We start from the raw sequence: 23,637 nt of genomic DNA, 5'->3' as shown, positions 1-23,637 counted from the left end.
GGAGACCCAAAATGAGAGGACTTGACTCAATAAAGGAGGCCACACTAGTTTGCATGAGAATTTGGGCAAGACTTGACAGCACATAACACACACACATTGCACATGTAGTCGTAGTCTAAATGTCTGCAGAAAGTTTCCTTTGTATTGGCTCCAGTTTTCAGGGGCCACTTAGGCAGGACACCTTTGGTGGGGTTCCCTTAACCTGGCAGAGATGATGTGTAGAAACGGACCTTCTTGGGGGCTCCATGTGAAGTAAGAGTATCAGTCAGCATTGGTGTGGTGTTGGGCCATTCACAAGTCATGGTGCCCTGGAAGATGCCTGGCCTTGCTATTCTCTGGAGGTAACCAATGGCCCATCTATTCCAGTGTCCTCTTTCCAGCAGTGACCAATCACATGCCACACAGAAACTCGCAAACAGAGCATGAAGTAGGGCCAGATCTACGATTGCTGGTGCCCAGGGCAACCGAAGACCGGCCACTCATGCGCATGCACAGCATACGCACGCTCCCAGCACTGTGTGATGACGTCACTTCCATGACGTCATCACGCAGGGTGGCGCGAGCCGCCCCACAGCAAGCCATCTGTCCCGGTGTGCCGTGGAGCTGGTGGCGGCAGCGCAAGTGGCTGGGAGGCTGCCCGCGCCATTTGCCTGCCCTGCAGGACAGGGGGCGCATGGCAAGCCGGCCACCCCCTGTCCTGTGGGGCAGGTGAAAGGCAGCAGTGGTGGCTGGGCAGCCGGCTTGCTGCGCACCCCCTGTCCTGCGGGGCAGGCGAATGGCGCGGGCGACCTCCCAGCCACCTGCGCACCCCCTGTCCTGCCGCCCGTGCGCTCCCGGGGATGGCAGCTGCGCCCGCTGCCTCTCTTTGGCGGCCCCGGGGGCAGACTACCCCCTGCCCCCCCGTCAATCTCCCCCCCCCGTCGATCTGGCATGAAGTCAACAACCCTATCCCGCATTCTTCCTCTGAAGCAGAAGTCCCATGCAGTTCTCATGGTTAATAGCTAATAATAGACTGTCAACTCTAAATCTGTCTAACCCCTTTTTAAATCCAGTGACCATTAGCATATCCCATAGCAGTGAGTTCCAAAAGTAAACTACCCGTTGTGTGAAGCAGTACTTCTTTTTGTGTGTCTTGAATCTATTCCCAATTGGATTCATAGGGTGCCTGCAAGTCTAGTATTACAGGATAGGGTCTCATTTTCCTTTTGCCTGAGGATTAGGGTAAGAATGTGCACAAGCTCTTGTACAGGCAGAAGATCATCTTGGGATTCAGTTGTACTTTGTGCTTGACGGGTTACCAAAAAAAAGTCTTCTTGTGAATCTTCTGCAAGGGGCTGGGCATCTTTGGATCCAAACTGCTATATATTCTTTTAATGAGTCGCTCGTCATTCCTGATTTGTAACTGGTATTTCAACATTTGAGCATTTTCCTTCAAACAATTGTCGTTGCAGGTGGTTTTTAAATTTTTCTTCAGCCCCCAAACAGAGAAGAACCGTGACATTGTGAGGCGATCTGGCCTCCTGCTTTGGCAGCTACTTATGGCACCAGCAGACCAGATCAGCCCTGAAATTCAGAAGGAAGTCTGTCTAGCAATCAGGTATGTTCTGATATGTAACACATCTCACTAGAATTAATCTGAGGATTCCATAATTGCACTAAAGATCAATCACAAAGTCATATAGAGGGCAGACAATCCTATCCTGTAACATTCTCTCATATGTAGTGGACATGTAAGAAGACGAGAAAATATTGGATACAAATACATGATGAGATGCAAAATGTTTTAAAGTTATTCGTGCTGAATCCCAAAAATGTTATTAAATATTTTTTCCTCATATTTTCTGTAAACAAATGCTAAAAGTTATTTATCCATTTCTCTCCTCTTAAGCTCTGGTCTAAATATCCTGTATCCTGGAGAAGTAGAAATTAATAACTTGCTTAAGCTGGTCTTAACTGAAGGTAAGAGAGCAATGATATTGGAAAGTAAGTTCCTATGGAAACTGGTAGTTGACCAGTTCAGAAAACATACTTTGCATATTAGTTTGGCTGCGTAGCCCAATGTTGCGTACGTAACCAGAAACCCCACAATGTATTTCACTGTAGGGGATCGAAATAGTGGGCTGGCCCAGCTTCGAGATGTGATTATGACTAACCTGGCCGAGCAGCTTCAGAACAACAGATTTGGCAGTGAAGAAGACGAGCATTACAGGTAACTAATCTTCATGGACAGACCTGATCTCTATAAAGACAAACAATTGAGATACAAGGTACTTGTCAAAATGGCTCAGGTGACACAAGAGTAGTGGATGAACCGAAGAGTCAGCTAATGATTCTTCAGGGTTTTTTTTAAAAGACTGGTAATTTTGGGAATGAAGATTCAGAAGAACCAAAGAGATGCTTGGATCAGCGAGAGAGCAATTTCCTGGAAGACAGATTATGGCATAAATTATTGTTCATGTGTCAGTTTATTCCATGCAGCTCTCTGGTGCATGGAAGTTATTTGTATCAAAACCAGCCTTAGAAATAATGAACAGTGCAGGTTGCAGTTCCCTGGAAATTGCCTCTGCACAAGAATTGGGGCTCTTGTTAGAGATCGTGTTTGTACATTGAGGCTAGGATTCATCCAAAGAGCAAGTGTAGATGCCTCCAAGTACTTGCATGTACCAGTGGCCTTTGAACAGCAGATCCCCCTGCCATGTCACAGTTCGCTTTTGAAACTTCCCCATTCCCAGTAGTCTGTGAAAACGTGAGAAAGGAAGGCTGCTCTTTAAGATAAGCCCAGCACCTTGGGCATACGGAACTGATTGTGCAGTACTTTGAATCCTGCGCAGTGAAAGTTAAGTAAAGAAAAAGATGCAAATCAGTGTTTCACTACTGAAATTTTAGTGCATCGCAATTTGAATTTATTCCATTCTTTCTTTACCATGACTTTCCTGCATTTTAAAGACTAAACGATGAACTTTTGCACTACATTCTCAAGATTGTTGTCCGAGAATCTTGTATCTTAATCACCAAGTGCCAAACTGTATCCAGAGAGGAATTTCAAAGGCTCCTTTCAACTGTGCCTGTGAGTAAAACCCTCTAGCTTGTTATTTTCAAAAAACTATTTATTTTATGGCTACCGTTACGATAGAATGGCAGTGCCGTGGTCTCTGCAAGTTTGCAGGGCCGACTTTTCTTGATTTTGGGCTGCAGAAGTGAAATACGGCACTTATTACAGGCGAGACGGCAGACTTCTAAGGGTAAGTCTTCTTCCCCTGCTGTCTTTCATGTAATCTCTGACGGCCAGTGCTGCAAATGCACATGCAGTCTCACACTTTGTCCCATCATGAGTGTTAGTGCTTTAACAGGTTCAGATGGTTGCACAATGGCCCGCGTATGCGTAGACGGGCTCTCCATAATGCTTTTCATCCATACGTTGCCCTGCTTTCTCTTTTCATATTTGAAACGAAAAGATGATAATTGAGAACCGGAGGATCGTAATACACGGGACAGGCACTGAGATGGGAAGACCATAATGCATATCTGGCCTTCAGCTTTGGCTTCACAGGGCAACCTTTGGGACCCAGACAGATGAGATATTGGTAGAGCTGTTAGTGGATTTCCTGCACTTTTAAAAAGTTGGGGAAGAGGGTGTGTGGTTCAAGTAAGAGGCTGTATTCCCGTCCTCAGTTGCTCCTACCTGCAGACCTGCTATTTGTCCTGCAGAGGGTAACATAAGGCAACAGATGTGGTTTTCCCCTCTTCTCTGAAGCGACTACTCAAGGGGGAGTGACTGGGGTTTAAAAAATAGCACAGGTGGGTGTGACCCCTTTATGGGGCAGTGACTTGCTGTGGTAGGCAGAGACTTGCCCAGACTCAGTGATGCTCATGAAGGTTCCCTTTCTTGCCATGAACCGAGTCCAAACAGGTCCCCACGTGAGTGCATTCCCTTCATCCGCCCCCTTTAGAGCCTTAGGGGGCTGGCCTGTGCCTCTGCCGTGGGTCAGATCCAGGAGACTTTACCAAGTCAAATTGTCCTGTCTTGCCCAGGGCCACAACTCCTCCTCCGGGTTCCCCTTCCTCCCTTCTCTATGCTTTCTCAACCAGCTCACCTTCCTCTCCCCCTCTGTCTTCGCCTCTTTCTTCCTTGGCATCTTTGGGGCTTCATCCATGCTGGCCAAGCTAGGGTTGCTAGGGAGTGGCAGTGGTGTGGTGCCGCCTGGAAAAATCCAGATGTGTTGTCATGCCTCTCTAGGAGTCAATTAGTCCTAGACAGGCATGATGTCCCAGAAGCGGTGTCACACTGTAGGCCCAATGACCGCCTTTTAATTTTATCTTTCTGAGGAGCTGGGGGAGCGGCAAACGTAGCCCAGTGCTGCTGCTTCTTTCTTTGAACCTTGTTCATCTTTTAACCTCTTCCTTGCTTTGCTGCACCCCAGCTAGCTATTCAGAGACCCTTGCTGCCAACCTCACCCTAAAGCCTGCCCTTAATGCTGTGCTCAGTAGCTGACTTGTGGGGGACAGCTTTCCTGCAGGTGGCACGCCTCCACTCCTCCTGGGGCCATCATGCTGCTACTGCCGTCCTGGACATTGTCCTACCCTGTCCTAGAGCAGTTGCTGCCTTTGAGCCCGCAGACTAGGTCTCCTCGGGCCTCTGCCCCCACCTCTGTGCCACAGTGGGGAAGGGCTGAAGCAACAAAAAATAACCTTTCCTGTCTGCTGCAACCCTGATCTGAATGCAGTGCCCCATGGCTGCTGTTTTCATTTTTTTTTTAGAGTGCAGGAGATCCTTATGCCTCTTCTAGTTTGGTCCTTAATCTCAGTCCCCGTTGTATCCTACAGAGATAGTAATATTGGCTTGCCTTACTGGAAAGCTTGGAACAGCTGTAAGGCCGTAATAAACAACTAAAATTTGGGGTGATAAAAATATCTGGAAATGTTTCTGGCAGAATATTCTGGAAATTACGAGCAGAAGGGATATGAGTGTGTGCGGTTTAGGCCTATACTGTGTGTAATTCAAAAAAAATTGAAATTCTGTATCAAGGTCATCCAAAACCTGTACCGAGAAAAGCGGAGTTCTTTAAATTATGTAAATATTAATAATCTCTCCAAGTTCACATAGCTCATTCCATTATTTTTTTTACTATTCTGCATAATTTATTCTGACTTTGCTTGTCCTGGGAATGGTCAGAGAGCTCTGCAAGGTGCTCCTGCCCCACCACCATCTTCTAGATGTAGACTGGCTGCTGCATTGCACGAAGACCCACTTCCACCCCCTGAATTTAGTTGCTGATCTTTGCAGTTCAGCCTTGTTTCAAGAGTGAAGTTGACTGCCTATTTACTCATCCCTCATTGTTTTTTTAGCCTACATGCAAAGCTGGCAGACTGTTGCTCCCTGTGCTGTGATTCCCAGTTCTTTGGCCTGCTGTGCTCTTGTGCTTCGTTGTGAAGCTGTTACAGTCTAGCAGGAGAATAATTTGACATTCCCCTTGTACCCTTCCCTGTTTGTTCTCTTCCTTCGTGTTTCAAAAATAGCACACAGCCTTTTCTGTACTGATTTTTCTAATTGAAGTGTTGAGACGATAATGCGAATGGTGCTCGTTTATATTAAAGGCTGCCTCCTCCTGCCTGCGGTATCTGATGGCCGTACAGAACCATCTTCTGAGTAATACTATTTTGATTAAGCCTGACGAAAATGATGACAGTGACAGCTCGTTGCAGGGAGAGACATTGAAGGTACAGGTAAACATCAAGATTAAATTCCAGTACCTCTTTCGACAACCCCTGCTATTTCCTGGCCCTTGTATCGATGCAAGGCATCCGACTGGTATACCCCCTCTGTGTGGCATCACGTATTGTTGTCTCAATGTCAGTGTTGTGACAGAAAGTTAAAGCTTGCTTGGGACTCCTAGGGGATGGCTGATTCAAGGTTGTTTCAGTTTATGCATGAGATGACGTCCATGTTGACTAGTCAGGGAACTCGTGTAATCGTTCCTCCAGTGCTCTGCTACCTGGTTCTATATACAAACTATTTTTTTAAAACAAAATCATTTCCTGTATGTGCTGTGTGTACGGACCAAAGATGTAAATCCCTTAGATTTTTTTTTAAAGGGTGTGAGAGAGACTGTGTGTTGATAATATTGATGTAGTTATTATTTAAATTATTCTGTTAAACTTGTTGGAATTCAACCTTGAATGTAGCTAACCACAGGCCTTGAAATCTTACTGAGGACCCCGATCATCTGGCTCAGAATCTTTGTTCCCTAGTCTGCCGTAATCTGAAGCTTTCCCCTTTTTACTTAACTCTAGAGTGTGTCTGTGCTCACTCTTCCTTTTTATATGCATGGAGCTCATTGCTCTCCTCTCTAACCCAGTGGAGAGCCTCCGTTTTGTCACGCACACGTGAGTTTTGCCTGTGCAACAGGCTTTTAAAACAGGTCGGTCCCACCAGAAATCATTACTTTTCTCCCGCTTCAAACCCTGAGAATGATATTTCAGTTAGAGAACAGAAAAATTCTTAACAGAAAATTCTCTGTGTGTTCCTGCCTCATGGTTTCTTGGAGAAAGTTTTACCACTTAAACAGATCTGGAACCAGTTTGCATCTGTGGTGTAGGTAACAACAATAACATTCAATTTAGATACTGCCCTTCAGGACAATTTCATGCCACGGAGTGGTTTACAATGTATGTTGTTATTATCCTCACGACAGTCACCCTGTGAGGTAGGTGGGGCTAAGAGAGCTCCGAGAAGCTGTGACTGACCCAAGGTCCCCCAGCTGGCTTCAAGCGGAGGAGTAGGGAATCAAACCTGGCTCTCCAGATTAGAGTCCTGCCACTCTTAACCACTGCACCAGACTGGCTCTCCCTGTAAACAGTGTTTTCTGTGCTTGAACATGTTTGCTGTGATTGAGCTTGATAACCTGTCATTGGGGCCTTATTTCAAAGTCGTTGTTAGCTGAGCACCATTTAAATTATCCATGCAATCTTGTTGCAAAGACGAGGTGATTCCATTTTAGAACTTGCTGCTTTCACTGAGTATTCCTGAGGGGCAAGTGCTGGGTCTGAAAAAATGTAGCCTTTTCAGTGTTTTAACGTGAAACTTGAAATCTGCAAATAGTGATCCGGCTATGACAAAGTATTGCCATTAGAAGAAAGATTTCTGAGAGAATAAACAGTTCACACACTCGGGGGAGTATTAGTTGTGTAGAAACAGGGCAAGACATGCCTTTGTCCAAGGTTTGTGCTTCTCTTCTGCTATGTTTTGCATCTGTATTTGCAACTGCTCAGAGCCACTCGGGGCCCAGTCCGTTGCAAACTAATGCTGGTGCCCCTTGGATATGAACAGGCTCTCGTTTCTTTCAGTGGTGCTCACATGGGAGAAATCTACATTTTGCTGTGCCCTTTACTTCCAGAGAGAGCAATCTCTTTTAATTTTCCTTGGTAAATTTGAGAACATGTCCGATATAGGCCACTCTAACACATTCATCAATGTATTAACGAAGTGCTAATGTGTCCATGATGCGTCTCATCCTACAAACACAATTTTTTCCCCCCAGTTTCTCTCTGCAGCTGTCATCTCTCTTCCGTTCTAGGACTGTCTTTCGTTCCTTGTCCAGCCAGCAGTCAGGGCTGGATTAACCTTTCTGATAAGTACTCTGCAGAGGCAGCCCTGGTCCCGTTAGAGCCCAGTCTTTTCAGTAACTGGAGTTTCTCAATGTATTTATCTTGTTCCCTTCTCTTCAACATCTGCTGCAGAGAGGAAGAAACTGGCTGTTCCAGCACTGTAGAACAGGACTGCCTTGGCCCCGTTTCCAGCATTAGATAAATACCAAGTAATGCCGTTCTTTCCAGTATAAGGAGGAGAATGCCCTGTGCACTTCTGATTATTTTTGTCATTTCAGGGAGGGCAGGAATAAGGGCGCGTGCGTTTGCATCTGTCCATCCGTCCGTCTGTCTGTCTGCCCATCGAGGCTGTCAATCAACAGAAGAAATATTAGTTCATATATTGTATCAATTGGCTAAACCTTCATCACATATCAGGGCAATAGTCCTGATAAAAGCATACTTCGTATTTTTAGATGGTGAACACACAGGTTTGGGCAGGTACCATCTTCGAAGAGGCGTTCGTTCCTTCTCTGTGTGTGAGAAAGAGAGGGCAGGAGGATGCCTTATCTAAGATAGCTCCTGCCACTTCTAGTTTTTGTATTTCTATTTAGAAGAGTTTTCATTAAAAAAACCCCTTTCCAGTCATTCAGGGCACTCTTTAATTAATTGCAAGGGTTTGAACCAATCAGTTTTACTGATTAATCAGTTATGTTATGGCTTTTTATACTTGGAGGGTGGAAAATGAGCAATTTGGAGTTGTATGTCTGAGGCTGAAGGCTACCGTAAATCCTTAGTAGAGCCTTGCCAACAATCCTTCTGGACAAAACTGGTTCTTTGTTTTCTTCTGTGGCACCCAGATGCATCTCTTTTAAAAGTGCACTTAAGTTTTCCTAGGGCTAAACGTTTAAAATCTCACGTTGGAGACGGGCAATCATTTTTCAGAGTGGAAGGCAATCCTTCTCCAATGCTTGTGGCATTGTTTCCCATGGTGTGGCCGTTAGTTTCTGTTTCTCTGGTCAGAGAGAGTTTTTGTATATGCTTTGTACAAGCACAGTAAAAATCTGCAATATGGAAGTGATGGTGTGCACCATGTGGACAAATCACTTTCAGCTCTGAAAAACTTACTGTTTGTCTCCAAGCTCTGAGATATATCTGCCAGTGCCTGGTTCCATTATCATGATCAACGCGTCTGTTTTGGAAGGCCATACCTTACTTTGTTTTAAAGGTGGTTATTCCCTTGGCCATGTAAACTATTGTCCTATAACTTTTTATGCCTAGGAACTTAAGGCCAGTATTTTGACTCTTGCTACGCAAATCTTGACCGGGTGCGATGAAGTTCTAGAAATGCTGCAGCAAGTCACCACAGCTCTTATAAACAGTGATATTCCAGACAGGGAACAGAGGTAAGATCCTAATTTCCCTCCTTGCAGATGGAAAACATATATTAATTGGAACTTCCACAGCCATTGTGTAACCCAACTGTATCTACATGTCAGGCCAGCATTTAGCTGGTAGGAGAATGCAAGTTCAGGCAACATCAGGGGCTCCGAGGCAGAAACGAGCAAGACGTAAGGGAAAGTGGTAGAGCAGGCAGCACAATATGCTAGGTGTCTTGGTTAGGAGAGTGAAGTGGTAATCGGTCAGATTTAATCAGAGAAACAAGGAACAAGGGGTTGGGTCAATGCCCAGGGTAAATGACTAGAAGCTGGGTGATTTCAAGGGCTTTGAGGAGCAACACAGAAAGGAACAAGTTTCCCTGACAGACAAAAGGAGGAAGCAGACAGTATTTAGGGGCTCGAAGGTGCAGGTTAGCCAGTGAGACATGCAGTGACAGGACTGTTAAGTAAAGGACTGCACAGTGAACTTAATCCATGGGACCTCTCATTGCAGGTTAAAAGGCCTGGAGCAGGTGACTAAAGCCACGATGCTGGGCCACTTGCTTCCGGTACTGCTGACCTCTCTGATGCACCCCAACCTGCAGACGTTGACCATGGCTGATGCTCTGATGCCACAACTGGTGCAGCTGGTCCTTTACACAAGCCAGGTGGAGCATTTCTACTGAAACTTTTACACGTCTGATATCTTAGTGTGGTTTGTTTCTCTAACTCAGGGATATCAGTATTAATGTTCTAGCTCATAACAATTATTGACACAGTGGGCAACTTTCCGCTATGATGTTTGTGATAGTGCTTTAAGCGTTGCTGTGTGTACCTTCTTTTATGGCAGACAACAGCCTTTATTTCTTCTTACACTCTCTTCCCTTCCTCCCATTTTTGATTCCAATGAAACTGAAGCAGTATTTGCCCACCCAGAATGCATTTAGGCAACTTGAGCTCCTCTCAACATCTTTTTCAAAAACTTAGTTTAATTGCTTGGTAATGGAGACTGCCATGGAGCCTCAGGTCTGTGTTCTAAGGAGCACCATTTGACAGTTGCCTATGAATCCAATCTACCCCTCTCCCACTGGATATTCTGAAACTGGAGGGTTGTGCCTCCCAGTGGACAAGAAAGAGGCTTAAAGGTTTGGCCAGGGGTGGGGAGGATCAGTCCCATAGAGGAAGCTCGCGACCCACCTCCCCTTTTTTCCTCTCCCTCAGGTAGGTGCAACATTAATAACTATGCAACTTTATTAGCAGCAGCCCACATGTGTTTGATCAGCTCTTTTCCTGAAACCTTTTGTGTTACAGACGGCCTTGCTGCTGAAAACCCAGTCTCCAGTTTTCTCCGAAGTGGGCAGTTCTCCTGGAGGAGCCTCTGAACAAAGAAGCAAGCTGTTCCCTGATGAGAGGTAATTGATGTAGCCTCATCAAACTGCCCTTTTATGCCCAGCACTCACCCAGTAATATATTGAGAGCACGCTTGTAATTTGCTGCTTGTGTTACTGCTAGTTGAACTGTTACTGCGTGATTCAGAGGCAGGGAACTTATGGGGTCAGTACTGAGTTTAAGTTACAAGCTCAGTACAAAGCTTCCCTGTAAAGAACTGGCAGTGATTACTCTAATTGGGAAGTTTGTTGAAGAAGGGCTACATCTTTTATTTCTTTACCCACCCACCCCCACTCCCTTTAAAAGAATAGTAAAGAATACTTAGCTTGAGAGATTTCAGGAACGCTGCAAAAGGCAAGATGTAATGACCTCTTCCCGATTTTCAAGAACTTAGTCCACAGGTAACAATTATTTAGTGGCATTATTCACAACGCCCTGCTTGTGTCCCATTTCATTGGCATTGTCTGGTTGGGTGGCTGTTGCAGAAGCCAGAAAACTGTGTTGAAAAAACACAGCGTAGAGCCATTCAACGACCTTCCAGCATCTCATCTCCTTCTCTCCCTGATTTATTTATCTGTCTGTATATTTATTTCCTTCACATATACTTCAGCAGGGACCCAAAGTGGCTTACAGCAGTCTCCTTTCTGCCATTTTATTCTCAGCATCCCTGTGAGATAGGTTGGCTGTGTGTGTGTGTGTGTGTGTGTGTGTGTGTGTGTGTGTGTGTGTGTCCCAAGATCAGCCAGCAGGCTTCCTTGGCAGAGTGGGGATGCAAACCCGGGTCTCTGGCACTCTAACCACGATACTACACTGGGTCGCATAAGGAAGTGTTGGGGTTGTGTAGCTTACATTGCTACTGCACCCATGTTTTACAGCATAAACTTAACCAACACAGTTTTATTTTTATTTTATTTACTTACCTGCCCAAAACCAAGGTCTGCTGGTACATTGATAATTCTACCCTATTCTTGACCACTAAAAGCTAGTTTCCAGAAAACTGTGTTTCACAGCTTCTGGAATATGTGCAGGTTCCAGCTTTGGTGAGCCTCTGGTGAAGAGTAACTTTTGCGTTGAAGGGCAGCCATTGTGAGCTCTTGAGGATCTGATTTGGCAAATTCTGGGACCAGGATATTTAGAGATTTTGGAAGTTATCGTGAGCACCTTGAATTGTAATGTGTAGGGGGGGCAGCGTAAAGATGGAGGGGAGATGTGGCCAAAGGAGGTAGGGAGGACGAAAAGTGGAGCTGAAGGCAGCAGGTGAGGGAGAGAAGTAGAGCCAGTCTGGGGAAGAGACTCAGCTGTGGGGGTGGTGAGATAGCCTAAAGGGCTCCATTTGTGCTGTATATTTCCTGTCATTGCTGGTTTCTAGTGAAAATATAATAATGTTCAAAGTCCCTGGTGGAAGGTATAGATCCTGGAAGGTTTCTTCTTGTTATCATTTCTCTTTCATTTACCCCAGAATGCTAGAAGAGAAAGAAGAGCCAGGTTTCCTTACTGGCTTGAAAATCCCAGCTCCTTGGGCTGCCGGGAAAACGGTAGAGACAGTTCATCCTGTCAGGGACAACTATAAATTTAAGGAGACGGTGCATATCCCAGGAGCCCGTTGTTTGTATCTGAGATTCGATAGCCGATGCTCCTCGCAGTATGATTATGATAAGGTAAGCCAGGGCCAGAATGGAACTGTCCGTTTGGGCATGACCTACCAGAAGGATCTCCCTTCTCACCGGTAGGGAGCCTTACTCTTGTAATGCCCCCATTTGCTTCAGTTCCACATATTGTCATTCTTAGCATGTTTGAATTGTAAATGCTTCTCTTGAGCATGTTTCCTTATGCCATGAGCTAAAAGGAGGAGTGAGGTTTTGAGGACTGAACAGTACCCTGCAGTACCTCTGTTTGCAATTGTAGAAGCTAGTGCTGAAGCGGCGATACTCTAAAATGATACAAGTGTGAAATGCTAAGTCTAGAAAAAGCTGGGCAAAATTGAAAGGAGAGATCTAGTCATCCAGGAAAACCTGAAGACTTCTTTAAGCTGTGGAACAAACTTTTCAAGCACCTGTTCTCTTGGGAGAGAAAACTGAATATCACATTAGGAAACAGCGCAGCTTTGAAAACTGTCAGTTGCTGCTCAGAGAGAGGTTGATTTGAATGACTTTTTACACTTCAGGGCGATTTTCTGCAGCGTCCCATTAGGGGATTGAGAAACAAAAGGTGCTGTTCTCCCCTACCCCATATCCCCAGGTGGCTGTATGAGGTTATTTGAAGACAATTGCAGTTCCCCAGCTCCCAGGAACTGTGAAGTGAAAGGCGAGACCCACCCAGTTAGATGACTTTAGGCTTCATAGGAAATCATTAGACGTAGTGGTGGTCTGGAGGAAGGTTGCTCCTCTAAACAGAAAAGCAGTCACTGGGTGGGGGAGGCTCAGATGGGGAGAATATGTGAGAGTTCAAAAGTGTTTGCTGGCTAGAAGCAGTTATTCTGAATTGGCATAAAGCAAGCTGTGGCTGTTTCCACACGGCTTACCTTTTGCTGGGTGCAGCGTGATCTCGCGCGAAATTGTGCGATAACAGCGTGATCTCGTGTGATAACAGCGTCTTCCTGGCGTGATTTCGCGCGAGAGAGAGCACGCTGCATCCTGGCAAAAGGTAAGCCATGTGGAAACGGCCTATGTAAAATATTTCTTTGTTCCAGTGTATCTGCTTGTAAAATCAGAACAACGCTTGCTCGGTCACTTCATAACACTTCAGGAATTTGTTTCAGTACTCGAAATACTATGAGCGTGCACTTGAATTATGCTGTCTGACATTTTGTTTCCATTTTTTAAGCTGGTGATCTATGCTGGCCCGAACACAAATAGTCGGAAGGTTGCTGAATACGGGGGCAACACCCTTGGATATGGCAGCCGTAGCGTCTTAGGAACTGGTTGGCCCAAAGACCTGGTAAAGGTATGGCACGATAGCGTTTCTGTCCTTGAAAGTGACATAGAGGTCCCAGGTAATAGTAGTTCCGTCATGGTTAAGAGAGGCCATTTCCCCTAAGAAAATAGGCGTTATGGGCCTCAGAACCATCAAGTTCTCCAGCCAATTGTGTTAGCTCCTTGCTTCAGTCCTGTTAACTCCCCTAAAAAGCCCGGTGGAAATAAGCAGAGGCTTCTGAGCTTGCAGAATTGCACCCCACCATGATGCTGCCTTATACTGAGCCAGTCCATTTGTCTCTTAAAGTGGGTATTGTCTGCTCTGACTGGCAGCAGCTCTCCAGGGTCTCAGGCAGAGGCCTTTCACATCACCTCCTCCCTCATCCTTTTAACTGGAGACGCCACGGATTGAACCCGGGGCCATCTGCGACCCTCTGCCACTAAGCCACAACCTACCCCATCATGTTTGGTTGCTTGTTTAACACAATCTTTTTCATTTCTCCTTTTTAACGCCTAAGGTGGAAGGGGATACCGTGACCTTCTCCTTTGAAATGAGGAGCGGCCGAGAACACAACACCCCAGACAAGGCAATGTGGGGGTTTTCTTGCACTGTCCGGGCACAGGTATGCTTGTGTCAGATTTGTGTTGCGTGTGGGCCCTGTACTGGAGGATACTAAGTATGACCTAAGTGCACTGTATTTTGGGGTAGTGCTCAGGGGAAACTTGGAACAGAGATTTCTGCTCCTGCTCTAAAATCAAAAAGAAGCAGCAGGCACGATCGGTCAGATTGCTGAAGCCCATGTTGGTAGGTGGGGAGTGCTCAAGGGAAGCTGAATCCAGGTATGACCGGAGCTGTGTGGAGAAAGTGGAAGGTAATTCCTGGCAGGAACCACAGCTGCCATGGTGATGTTTAAATTTACCAAGGGGGAGGCAAAGGGGGCCTAGTCATCATGAGACAAGATTCGCCCTTGTCCTTGTAGGAAGCAGGCAATTCAGTTGAGGTCTACTTGAACACCTGCTTTCCACTTTTATGTCACTTGTGTTGAATGCTTTCTCAGTTTCCGTTTAGCTGTTCAGAATCGGTTCAGTCAGGGCATTGCAATAAACAGGGTTTTCCAGTAAACCGATAGGGTTGGATCTTGTGGGTCCACTCTGCCAATGGTGGCACTTTCACCTGGTGCAAGGAGGCCTGGGAACCCTCGTTGTGCCAGAGGAAGATGCCAACATTAGTAGAATGGATCCATGGGATCCAACACATTGGCTTTTTGTGCTCCTGCAAAGGCGTGTGCAACGAGGTATTTCCTTTCTCGGCTGCAGCTCCCTTCCACTTTGATGGGTGTTGCTTCTGCCACAGCTTCAGATGGAGCATCTGATGCAATTCAGATTAGCTGCCCTAAAAGGAAGGAATAAGAGATCTTCTACGTTGTACATGTGTCTGGATCAGGGGCATCTTTTTAAATTAGAGGGCTGGGCTCCAAACAGTTACTGTTCAGTATGGCCTTTTCCTCTCCTTAAAGGAGTCCTCAGAAGATGTATCAGGAGGATTGCCATTCTTGGTAGACCTCGCTTTAGGCTTGTCTGTGCTGGCTTGTTCTATGCTGAGGATACTGTACAACGGACCAGAAATAACCAAAGAAGAGGAAACGTGCCAAGAACTTCTAAGGTCCAAACTTCTGCAGAGGTAAATATGTTGCCATCAATATGGGTTGTGCTAAAGGGAGGCCAGTGTGCAGACTATCAAAACCAGGTGCCATGAGCTTAACCAGCTTCTGAGGTGTGCATGGAGCTGAGTGTCTCCAAAGCTGCAACATCTGCCAGGAGGTGGTGGTTTTCTAAGCTGCTTTTTTAAAATGCCTAAATCAGGCAGATGAATTGCAAATAAAGATAAGTGCAGTATGCAGGCAATATTCTTTTGTGATTACAGAAGGCAGACCATTGGAATGTTTTTGTAGTATAACTTCATTCTGAAATTGTGTTAGAACAATTTCCATGTAATGAATGAGAGAGAGAGAGAGAGCATGCAGTCAATGTGCTGTATTCTTACCTGCATTTCCTTTGGAACTCTGTAGTTTTGATTACACCACCTTGATTTTAAAGGGCCTTAAAATGACTATAGTGATAGTCTGGATTGGAAAGAAGCAAAGATGTTCTACTCTGTCGTTTCCCAGGTGCCAGTGGCAAGTGGAAGCCAATGGCGTTATCTCCCCAGCCCTCACACCAAGTCCTTCCCCGCTGCCTCTGACCATAGAAGAAGATCGGGAGTTCACCTACCCTTCAGATGTCCTTGTGCCCCCTGTGGGTCATTACTTTGACCTACCAAGGATCAGGCTTCCTCCTGGAATCATGATAAAACTCAGGGAAATATCTGGTCGGGCTCGGCCTCAGTTCAGACCTAGCATCAGGTATGTAGCTGCAGTTCTTTCCCCCAATACTCCTTTTACCTGCTAGTTTGATTTTGCGGTTATTTAAACCAGAAGTCTTGTCAAATGCCTGTATTTAAAGCAACTTCCCTTTATGTAAATAAACTTGAAGGTGTAAAACTTTACTCTCAGACCGGTTGAATTGTCTAATGCCAGTCTTCCAGAACATAACTTCTTGCAACCCTTTAACAGGGAGGTGATCCAGCCAGACATAATGGAAGAAATGGTGGTTTCATGTGTTATCAAGCACTTAAATCTGGTCGATGCACTTCAGTCCCTAATAAATTTCCAGTATCAAGAGGAGCACGCAGAGGAATACGACTTGCTTTGTAAAATTATGGGAGAGACCTTTAAGAAGCTAAATGCGATGGAACGGCAGTTGCAGGTAAGGCTGCTATAAATGTCCATTTTCTGTAGAGGGGTGGACAAGGTAGTGATGCTTTAGAATTAAACTGTCCTTTGCAGAAAGCTGCATATACCAAGTACGCTCCAATTTTCTTCTTGATAATAATCTTTCACACTGCTGTTGTCTTTTGGCCAGAGTGTTGCTGAGTTAGAACAGAAATGGCAAAGTGAAGTGGAAGACGCTATGCATGGGAAACTGGAGAACAACGTCCCCTTTTTTTACGACTATCACTTCAACGAGGTGAATGACATACATAGTACCAATAAGTCTAGAGGAAATCAGCTGACGCTCTTTCTGAAAGTGTGTTTCTAAATGCCTTTTCTCTCTCCTGATAAAACGTTGTGTCAGGTTTATTAGTGCCCAAGGATAAACTACGTGCCCTTTAAAACCAACTGACTAACCTTGTCTTGGAAATAGACTGTTGATTACTGGTGATTCCAGAAACTCTGTCAATATATGTATAAGGACAAGGCATTTCCAGGATGTTCTTCAAATGGTAATGGAACACGACAAGATTTTGAACACAGCTGCTATTATTTACGTTCAGAGAACTCAAAGGAGGCCTGGTTCTGAAGAACGCAATACTTCCAGCATGTTCAGAATTTTTCTTTTGACTGCGTGGGGTGTTAGCGGTCAAATCCGTCCTCACGTTATTAAGAAGGCTGATGAATATGGCAATATAAGCCCCTTCTCCATGTGTTTTAAACACAGGAATGCTGCCTAGCAAGGCAGGAAATGGAAGCCAGACCCTGGGCCAGGAGCTGGGAAATTACTGGCATGTGAGGTGCCCGGCAAGACCAGTTTTCAGCCCCCACACCCTGGAGTCATGCAAAGATCCTAAGACAATAAGGTCTTCCAGGAGTTCCTGAATTAATCTCCCTAATACACCCTACTGATCTTCCTGTATCCACTTCCATTGGAGCTATCCACTCGAGAGGGAGGGTCTTATATCATTGAGGAAGTGGCACATTTATGGTGTCATGTTTTGCATGTTTAATTTGGATTTTATTTCTGCTTGCTAATTTGGGGTTTAGAAAAAAATTACTTTTGAGTTTAAATGCAGGACACTGAGGAAAGAAGGAGAGGGGCTGCATGGACAAATGGGGTGTGATCTGACGGCACGGCAGCTGCATCCCGGGGGGCAGAGCGGACTGGTTTTCACTCAGTATGCTAAGAGGAAGCGTTTATTCTAGTTGCCTCAGGCAAACTGTGTGGAGCCCAAGAAAGAGTCTGTGTCTGTGTTTCCGAAAGAAAGGTAACCATCCCGGAGATTCTGGTTAAGTCAGTCCTTGTACGTCTCAGAGAAAGGATTCTGACTAAACCAGGCAACCTGTAGGGAAGCCTGAGAGCCTAATCCTGTCTAAGCCAGGCAGACTGTCTGAACGCCTGGGTCAGCCTGTGTACATCTGAGAGGAATTATTCCACCTAGCTCAGGCAAATAGTGTGGAAAGGCCTGACTGAGTCTACGTCTGTGTGGATGAGGAGAGAGTTTAGTCTGGTGGTGAAGACTTGTGTGGAAAATTACTCTTGTGTGACTGAGTCTGTGAACACATACCTTTAAGAAGATATAATTATTTTTGAAACTGCTTAGCTTAAGAACTATTCTGAAACCAATACACTTATCAAAACTTTGCGACCATCACGCCATCTTATAAATAAACCATCTTATAAATAAATTATATTTTTGGTTAAGGAAAAAAGGTCCCTTTTATACCTCACAGCCACCCCCATGTGCTGACTTGTTCTGTCATACTACCATCCATAACAACAGATTCCTGTAGTTCCAGTTAAACGGAAGAAATCTAAAACAAAAGACCTCTGGTGACAGCGGAAACCTTTTGGGAAGCAGCAATATATAGGTTACACCAGGGCTTTTTTCTGGAAAAAGAGGTGGTGGAACTCAGTGGGTTGTCAGCACAGGGGGCAACTTTTGGCAGAAGGTGGTGCCCCTGGTACCACATGTGCGCGCGCAAAGTGCACGCATGCTCCCAGGCCAATGATGTCACTTTGGGTCAGCTGGAACAAGGGAGTTTTTAAAAGTTTAAATTGCCCTCGGCAAAAATGGTCACATGGCTGGTGGCCCTGCCCCCTGATTTCCAGGCAGATGGGAGTTTAGATTGCCCTCCACACCACTGGAGCGGCATGGACGGCACTCTAAACTCCCCTCTGTCTGGAGATCAGGGGGCGGGGCCACCAGCTATGTGACCATTTTCCAGAGGTTCCGGAACTCCGTTCCACCACGTTCCAGCTGAAAAAAAGCCCTGGGTTACCCAAAAAAGGGAAGCTGTTCTTAAAGTATAAGCCTGTGTAAAGTAGAGAACACCAGAAGTTGTTTTTGTGTGGAAATATAGGGAGCGTTGGTTGTGACCTGGGCCCTCCTGAGGTGAAAATTTAAAGTAACATAAGGAGGAGGTGAAGGTCCAAAAGCAAAGGTTTACAAGGTTTAAATAAAAAAAACCCCAAGCAAATAATTACATATGGGCTTCCAGCTTTGAGATCAGCTGACTTTCACCTTATCTTTTGAATCGGATCCGCACAGTCCCTTTTCTGTATGTACTTTTTTCTTCTCTTTAGAGCAAAATGAAAGAACTGGAACTTCTGTGCTCAATGAAGGAGGTTTCTTTTGATGGAAGTGATCTTGAGAATATGGTTCTCTCGCTGAGGTTGGTGCAGTCATTGAATCTGATAGGGTACCTCTCTCTTCTTTAACAGTGCTTGTGCGTGCGGCCATATACACTGATTTGGGCAGCTCTGTGCGTGGATGCATAGCCATTCTATCTACAGTACTCAGCTCTTCTCCCACTACAACCTGACACTTGAAGAACTTGGACTACCCTACCCCCCTTTGTGTTTGTAGGAATTCCTGAAGAACATCCAGTCTAAGTTTTATTTTCACTTCTTTTAGGGAGAAATTCTTTCAGGAAGTAAACTCCCTACTACAAAAGCCTTTGCATCCCATGGCTAAAACCAAAGCGCTGGTTAAAAGCTTAATGAACCGAGCGGAACTGCTGTTGCATGTTACTATTGCTGCACAGCCTGGGCTCACCAGGAGCATATCTGGGACACCTGCGGAGACACCAGGTAAGGGTGGTACCAGTAAGGAACATCTGAGAAACTGATAAGCATGCTTCTTAAGGCGAAATATGCCTGTAGAATTGAGTTTGCAAATAAGCTTTTTAAAACAAATCCAGGGATTGGGAAAGACAGGGAAGATGACTTCACAAACTCTAGCCCAAAGGTTCCTTCTATGGCTAATGCCTTTGGTTCAAATTGAACCATTCTGAAAGCTTCTAGAGTGGATTCCTTCAGAGCTCGTTCCATGAGGAAAAGGATATATTTAACCCAGCATGTATGCCCTTAACTCGCTCACACATATAATGATAAATACCTCTCTTTAGCCAAAGATCCCTTTGTATGTCTGTCATACAAAGCAGCCAATGTGTTTTGTGTGTGCGTGTGTGTGTATGTATATGTGGAAAATATATGTGTATATATATATGTGTGTGTGGAAAATCACATTAAAGACAACATAACTCATGATGGTTTCCTAAAACGTTGTCCTGGAGTGTCTGGAAGCAATTCGTCATTCTGTTCTCCTAACCTTGCAGCTTGTAAATCAGCTTCAGAAACAAAGGTGATTTCCCACGCAGTCCGCCAGCCTGTCTTTCTCCGCAGTATGTCAGCACCATCTGACCTTGAAATGATTGCAAATGAAGATTTGGAGTTTACCAGGTCAAGTCAGAGGTATATGCATTGTTTCTTTTCCTTAAGAGTCTAAATATCAGTACGATCAGGCTTTTCCTAACTGGATCTCTCTTCTCTCCTATAGGAGGCGCCATGTTACTAGTCATAGAAGCAGTTCCTTTACTCTCCTTCAGTCCCTGACCATTGAGGATAGCCGAGATAAGCCCACATACAGCGTCTTACTGGGACAACTGTTTGCTTTCATTGGAACAAATCCTGACCAAGCAGTAAGTTGTGTCAACATAAAGCATCTAATCATAATGTGTAGCATTTATATAGAGTTTTCATTGTCCAAAACACTCCACACACATTGTCTTGTTTTGAATCCATCCTACAATTTGGAAGGGGATTTGCCAATGTTATCATTATTTTTCAGATGAGGGGAGCGGGTATGGGTTGAAGATGAGAGAGCAGCTTGCCAATGTCTACCTGCTGAGTTGGTAGCAGAGGTGAAGCTTGAACCTGGGCATTCTGAGTTTGTCGCTCAAGGTGTAGACAGAAGAGGTGACAACTGTGCCTTTTGGTGGTTCTGTAAAATGCAGGTTGCAGGCTTTGTGCATCCTCCCTCTGCCCCTGGACCATGCCGGCAAGGGAGGCGGTGTTAACTCTTCGCATGCCCTTTGTTTTAAAATGCTAATAGCAGAACCAGGAAGCCAATTTCATATAGTGAAACTGAGTGGAGGTTGAAAGTTTGAATGCCCTCTTCCTTCCATGAGAGGCCCCGAAGCAAAATGAGATTTCACAAGCCTGCAGCTTGCAGTTTTATAGACCAACAAAGAAGCATGATCGTAGCCCTCAATCTGTTAGCTGCTACACTGTACCAGCTCTCAAGATTTTTCCTTCCAGGCTACTTTGCTCAAACAGCACTCATTTCTGTAACAATAAAAAAAACCCCTAACATTGTGTATTTGCAACAAACAAAAATCCAAATTACATTCTTAGAAAAATGGGGGCCAGAAATGAAGATCTGGAATTCACCAGGTCAAGCCAAAGGTGTATGCATTCTCTTCTGCTTCAAGGGTCTATTTTATTTTATCAGTAAATGTCTGATATGGTAGAAAGCAGAGAGTTGGGGAAGGGGAGGAATAAAGAATGGAATGAGGCAGGAGTAGGAGTAGGCTAGCGGGAGCCTGTCTTCCTGTTCCCTGCCACGGTGTATATTCGTGAACGTGAGACACCACCCTATCCTCCTGCGGGCTTTTGGCCCATCCAGTCCAGTTTTATCTGTTGTGGCAGCAGCTCTTTCCTAGTTCTGTTGTCTTGCACTATCTCAAGTGTAGATGTCTGGGTTTGAACCAGGTGTTTTCTGTATATGGAACTTGCTTTAATGTTTTAAAAAAGCCAAGCTAAAGCTCTTGATACTCTTAGGGTTGCTAGATCCTATGCCTTGTGCCAGATTTAATAGATGCATAGCAGAAGGTGGCCTCAGAACATGAGACAGGCTGAAGAGCTCTTGTTTGAAAATTTAAAGGCTCAGTGGGCATTTGAATCTCAACCTCCCTGGGCCAAGTCCAGGCTGTACCACTGCGCTATACTGGCTCTCATTTTAAGGAAACTACTTGGCTGTTGTGCCTCAAAGAAGTTAGTCAAACAAAAACAATGTTAACATTCTAGATAAAACAAATTTCTCCCCTAGGTATCAAGCAGTAGTTTCCTGTTGGCTGCTCAGACCAGGTGGCGGCGTGGAAACACCAGGAAACAGGCCCTGGTGCATATGCGGGAGCTCCTAACAGCAGCCGTTCGTGTCGGTGGTGTGACACATCTTGTGGGGCCAGTCACAATGGTACTTCAGGGGGGCCCACGGTCAGTTTCTCTTCAAAACTCAGTTTGAAGAAGGGTGAATGGGGGTACATTGCTTGTTACCTGGAGCACATTTCCTGAGAGAAAACAGGAAGTGACAAAATTAGCTCTCTCCAGTGTGTACGTACTTTGGTTATGTCACATGGAAAACTTGACTATTGGTTGAGCTATCTTAAAATGCATGGAATGCTAGGTCTCCACCCAATGTTAGGAAGGTGGAAGAGAGTGTTGAGCCATAGCTGACTTATGGCAACCCCTGGTGGGGATTTCAAGGCAAGAGACTAATGGTGGTTTGCCATTGCCTGCCTCTGCAACCCTGGTCTTCACTGGAGGTCTCCCATCCAATTACTAACCCACGTTGGCCCTGCTTAGCTTCTGAGATCTGATGAGATCAGGCTCACCTGGGCTATTCAGGTCAGGGCACCCAATCTTAGAGGGGTTGCTTAATAAGTGGGCACCCTCTTGTGAATGCTTTGCCCTCAGTTGCTACTAGTTTTGAACAGATCCACCGTAGAAATTTATATTGATTTTTTTCCCTGTTAATTTTAACTCTCATGCCTTCTCCCAAAGAACCCTGGCAGCTGTTTATTTTGATGAAGCACAGAGAACTCCCGGTTAGAACTCTCTGCCCCATCCTGCCTCCCTCTCCTCCCTCCCACCCCCCTCAGGCCAAGCTGAATTTCACACGTTCATCCTTATGGTCACTGTGCAGTCCCCACATGGGAACCTCATGTGCCAACTCAAGAATATTCTGAAGCTTCTTCCAACTACGAGGAGCTTAAAGCAATTGAAGGAATTGATTTGGGCCGGCTCTCCTTGCGCTATGTAAAGAAAACGTTGAGGTGTGGGGAGTACCGTGCACTTAAAAAGAACTTCAGAATGTTCCACAGCTGGCTTGTGCACGTGCACTTCCTATGCATGACTGCACAGAAGACCCCGATGAACAGCCGTCACTGTCAAGCAGACCTGCGGCCCGCCTGCCTTACTCAGTGATGTCTTTTACTTTGAGGGATTTGGGGGGGGGGGGGTGGAATAGATAGTTTGTAGTTCTGCTGTTCGCTTGCTATTTTCTCTGCTGTTGCTGCCCTGCACTCAGCTGTCTTATCTATACGTGTGGGAGTGGGAGGGGGGTTGGATGGAACTTGAGGTACCTGGGAAACAGCCGCATGACCTTGGAGCCTTGGCGCTTGCATCTCTCCCCCCTTCCAGCTTTCCCACGAGAAAACGTGCGCTAAGACTAACAGACTTCTGCTCGAAAAAAGGGGGTGGATAGAGGAGGATATAACTAGCCCCTGGCCCTTGCCCTGGTATTCCTGGCAATTGCTTTGTACTGTGCTCTAATGGTGGTAATCTCTTAATAAAGACCTTTAACTCATCCAGCCTGGCCTGATGAAGTGAAGTAGTCTAGGAGAATCCCCTGATAGAGCCTGACAGTTACAAGTAACTGCAACCATATTTTCCCTGTGAGTACAGAGAGACCATGTAACCCAATGTAAGTCTGTAGTGGTAGATATGCCCTCTTACTCCTGTTCCCTTTTAAATAAATTAATTACTTTAGTTTCTTTTTCTTTCTTTAACCTTTTCTTTTGAGGAATTAATTGCAAGTGGGCAGTTGAAATATATTGATTTAATCCACGTGTTTGCTATTAAAATGCTTAATGTGCCTCCTTTCCTGTATCACCCAGTGTGAAAAATCTGTGCTCTTGTATTTCTTGCAAGGAGCTTAGAGAATTTGCCTTCAGGGGCTCAGCTGTTTGATTTCCCACAGAATCGAAGAGCTCACCTGTGGCGGGATGGTGGAGCAAGTGCAAGAAGCCTTCGGAGAGACCATGACCTCTGTGGTGGCGCTCTGTGCTCGCTACCCCATCGCTTGTGCAAATAGCATTGGTCTGTTGTGCACCATTCCTTACACCAGGTAGGCATGCCACACTGAGAAAAACAGCTTCACCGACCTCATGTGTCTAAAATCAGTATTTTCAACTGCAACTTCTTTTTACGTGTTT

General features: G+C 45.4%; 1 protein-coding gene across 5 annotated transcripts in view; it reads left to right on the top strand.

Annotated features, from left to right (window-relative positions):
• The window catches only part of HECTD4 (HECT domain E3 ubiquitin protein ligase 4), a 130,235-nt gene that overhangs the window by 58,124 nt on the left and 48,474 nt on the right, over positions 1-23,637 (top strand). For 3 of the 5 annotated variants that reach the window (XM_054997014.1, XM_054997012.1, XM_054997011.1), the window contains exons 13-33: positions 1,452-1,597; positions 1,889-1,959; positions 2,104-2,209; positions 2,947-3,067; positions 5,596-5,724; positions 8,866-8,990; positions 9,478-9,631; positions 10,275-10,375; positions 11,812-12,010; positions 13,176-13,295; positions 13,783-13,887; positions 14,782-14,945; positions 15,433-15,666; positions 15,877-16,069; positions 16,226-16,330; positions 18,665-18,753; positions 18,996-19,171; positions 19,699-19,834; positions 19,920-20,061; positions 21,471-21,637; positions 23,403-23,549. In XM_054997014.1, coding sequence (XP_054852989.1) covers positions 1,452-1,597; positions 1,889-1,959; positions 2,104-2,209; positions 2,947-3,067; positions 5,596-5,724; positions 8,866-8,990; positions 9,478-9,631; positions 10,275-10,375; positions 11,812-12,010; positions 13,176-13,295; positions 13,783-13,887; positions 14,782-14,945; positions 15,433-15,666; positions 15,877-16,069; positions 16,226-16,330; positions 18,665-18,753; positions 18,996-19,171; positions 19,699-19,834; positions 19,920-20,061; positions 21,471-21,637; positions 23,403-23,549 — 2,930 coding nt within the window. The remainder of the gene's footprint in view (positions 1-1,451; positions 1,598-1,888; positions 1,960-2,103; positions 2,210-2,946; positions 3,068-5,595; positions 5,725-8,865; positions 8,991-9,477; positions 9,632-10,274; positions 10,376-11,811; positions 12,011-13,175; positions 13,296-13,782; positions 13,888-14,781; positions 14,946-15,432; positions 15,667-15,876; positions 16,070-16,225; positions 16,331-18,664; positions 18,754-18,995; positions 19,172-19,698; positions 19,835-19,919; positions 20,062-21,470; positions 21,638-23,402; positions 23,550-23,637) is intronic. The other 2 variants (XM_054997015.1, XM_054997013.1) reach the window with 1 other exon arrangement.

This window comes from Eublepharis macularius, chromosome 13 (genome assembly GCF_028583425.1).
Source record: "Eublepharis macularius isolate TG4126 chromosome 13, MPM_Emac_v1.0, whole genome shotgun sequence".
Taxonomy (NCBI): domain Eukaryota; kingdom Metazoa; phylum Chordata; class Lepidosauria; order Squamata; family Eublepharidae; genus Eublepharis; species Eublepharis macularius.
This window is presented reverse-complemented; position numbering and strand designations above follow the sequence as displayed.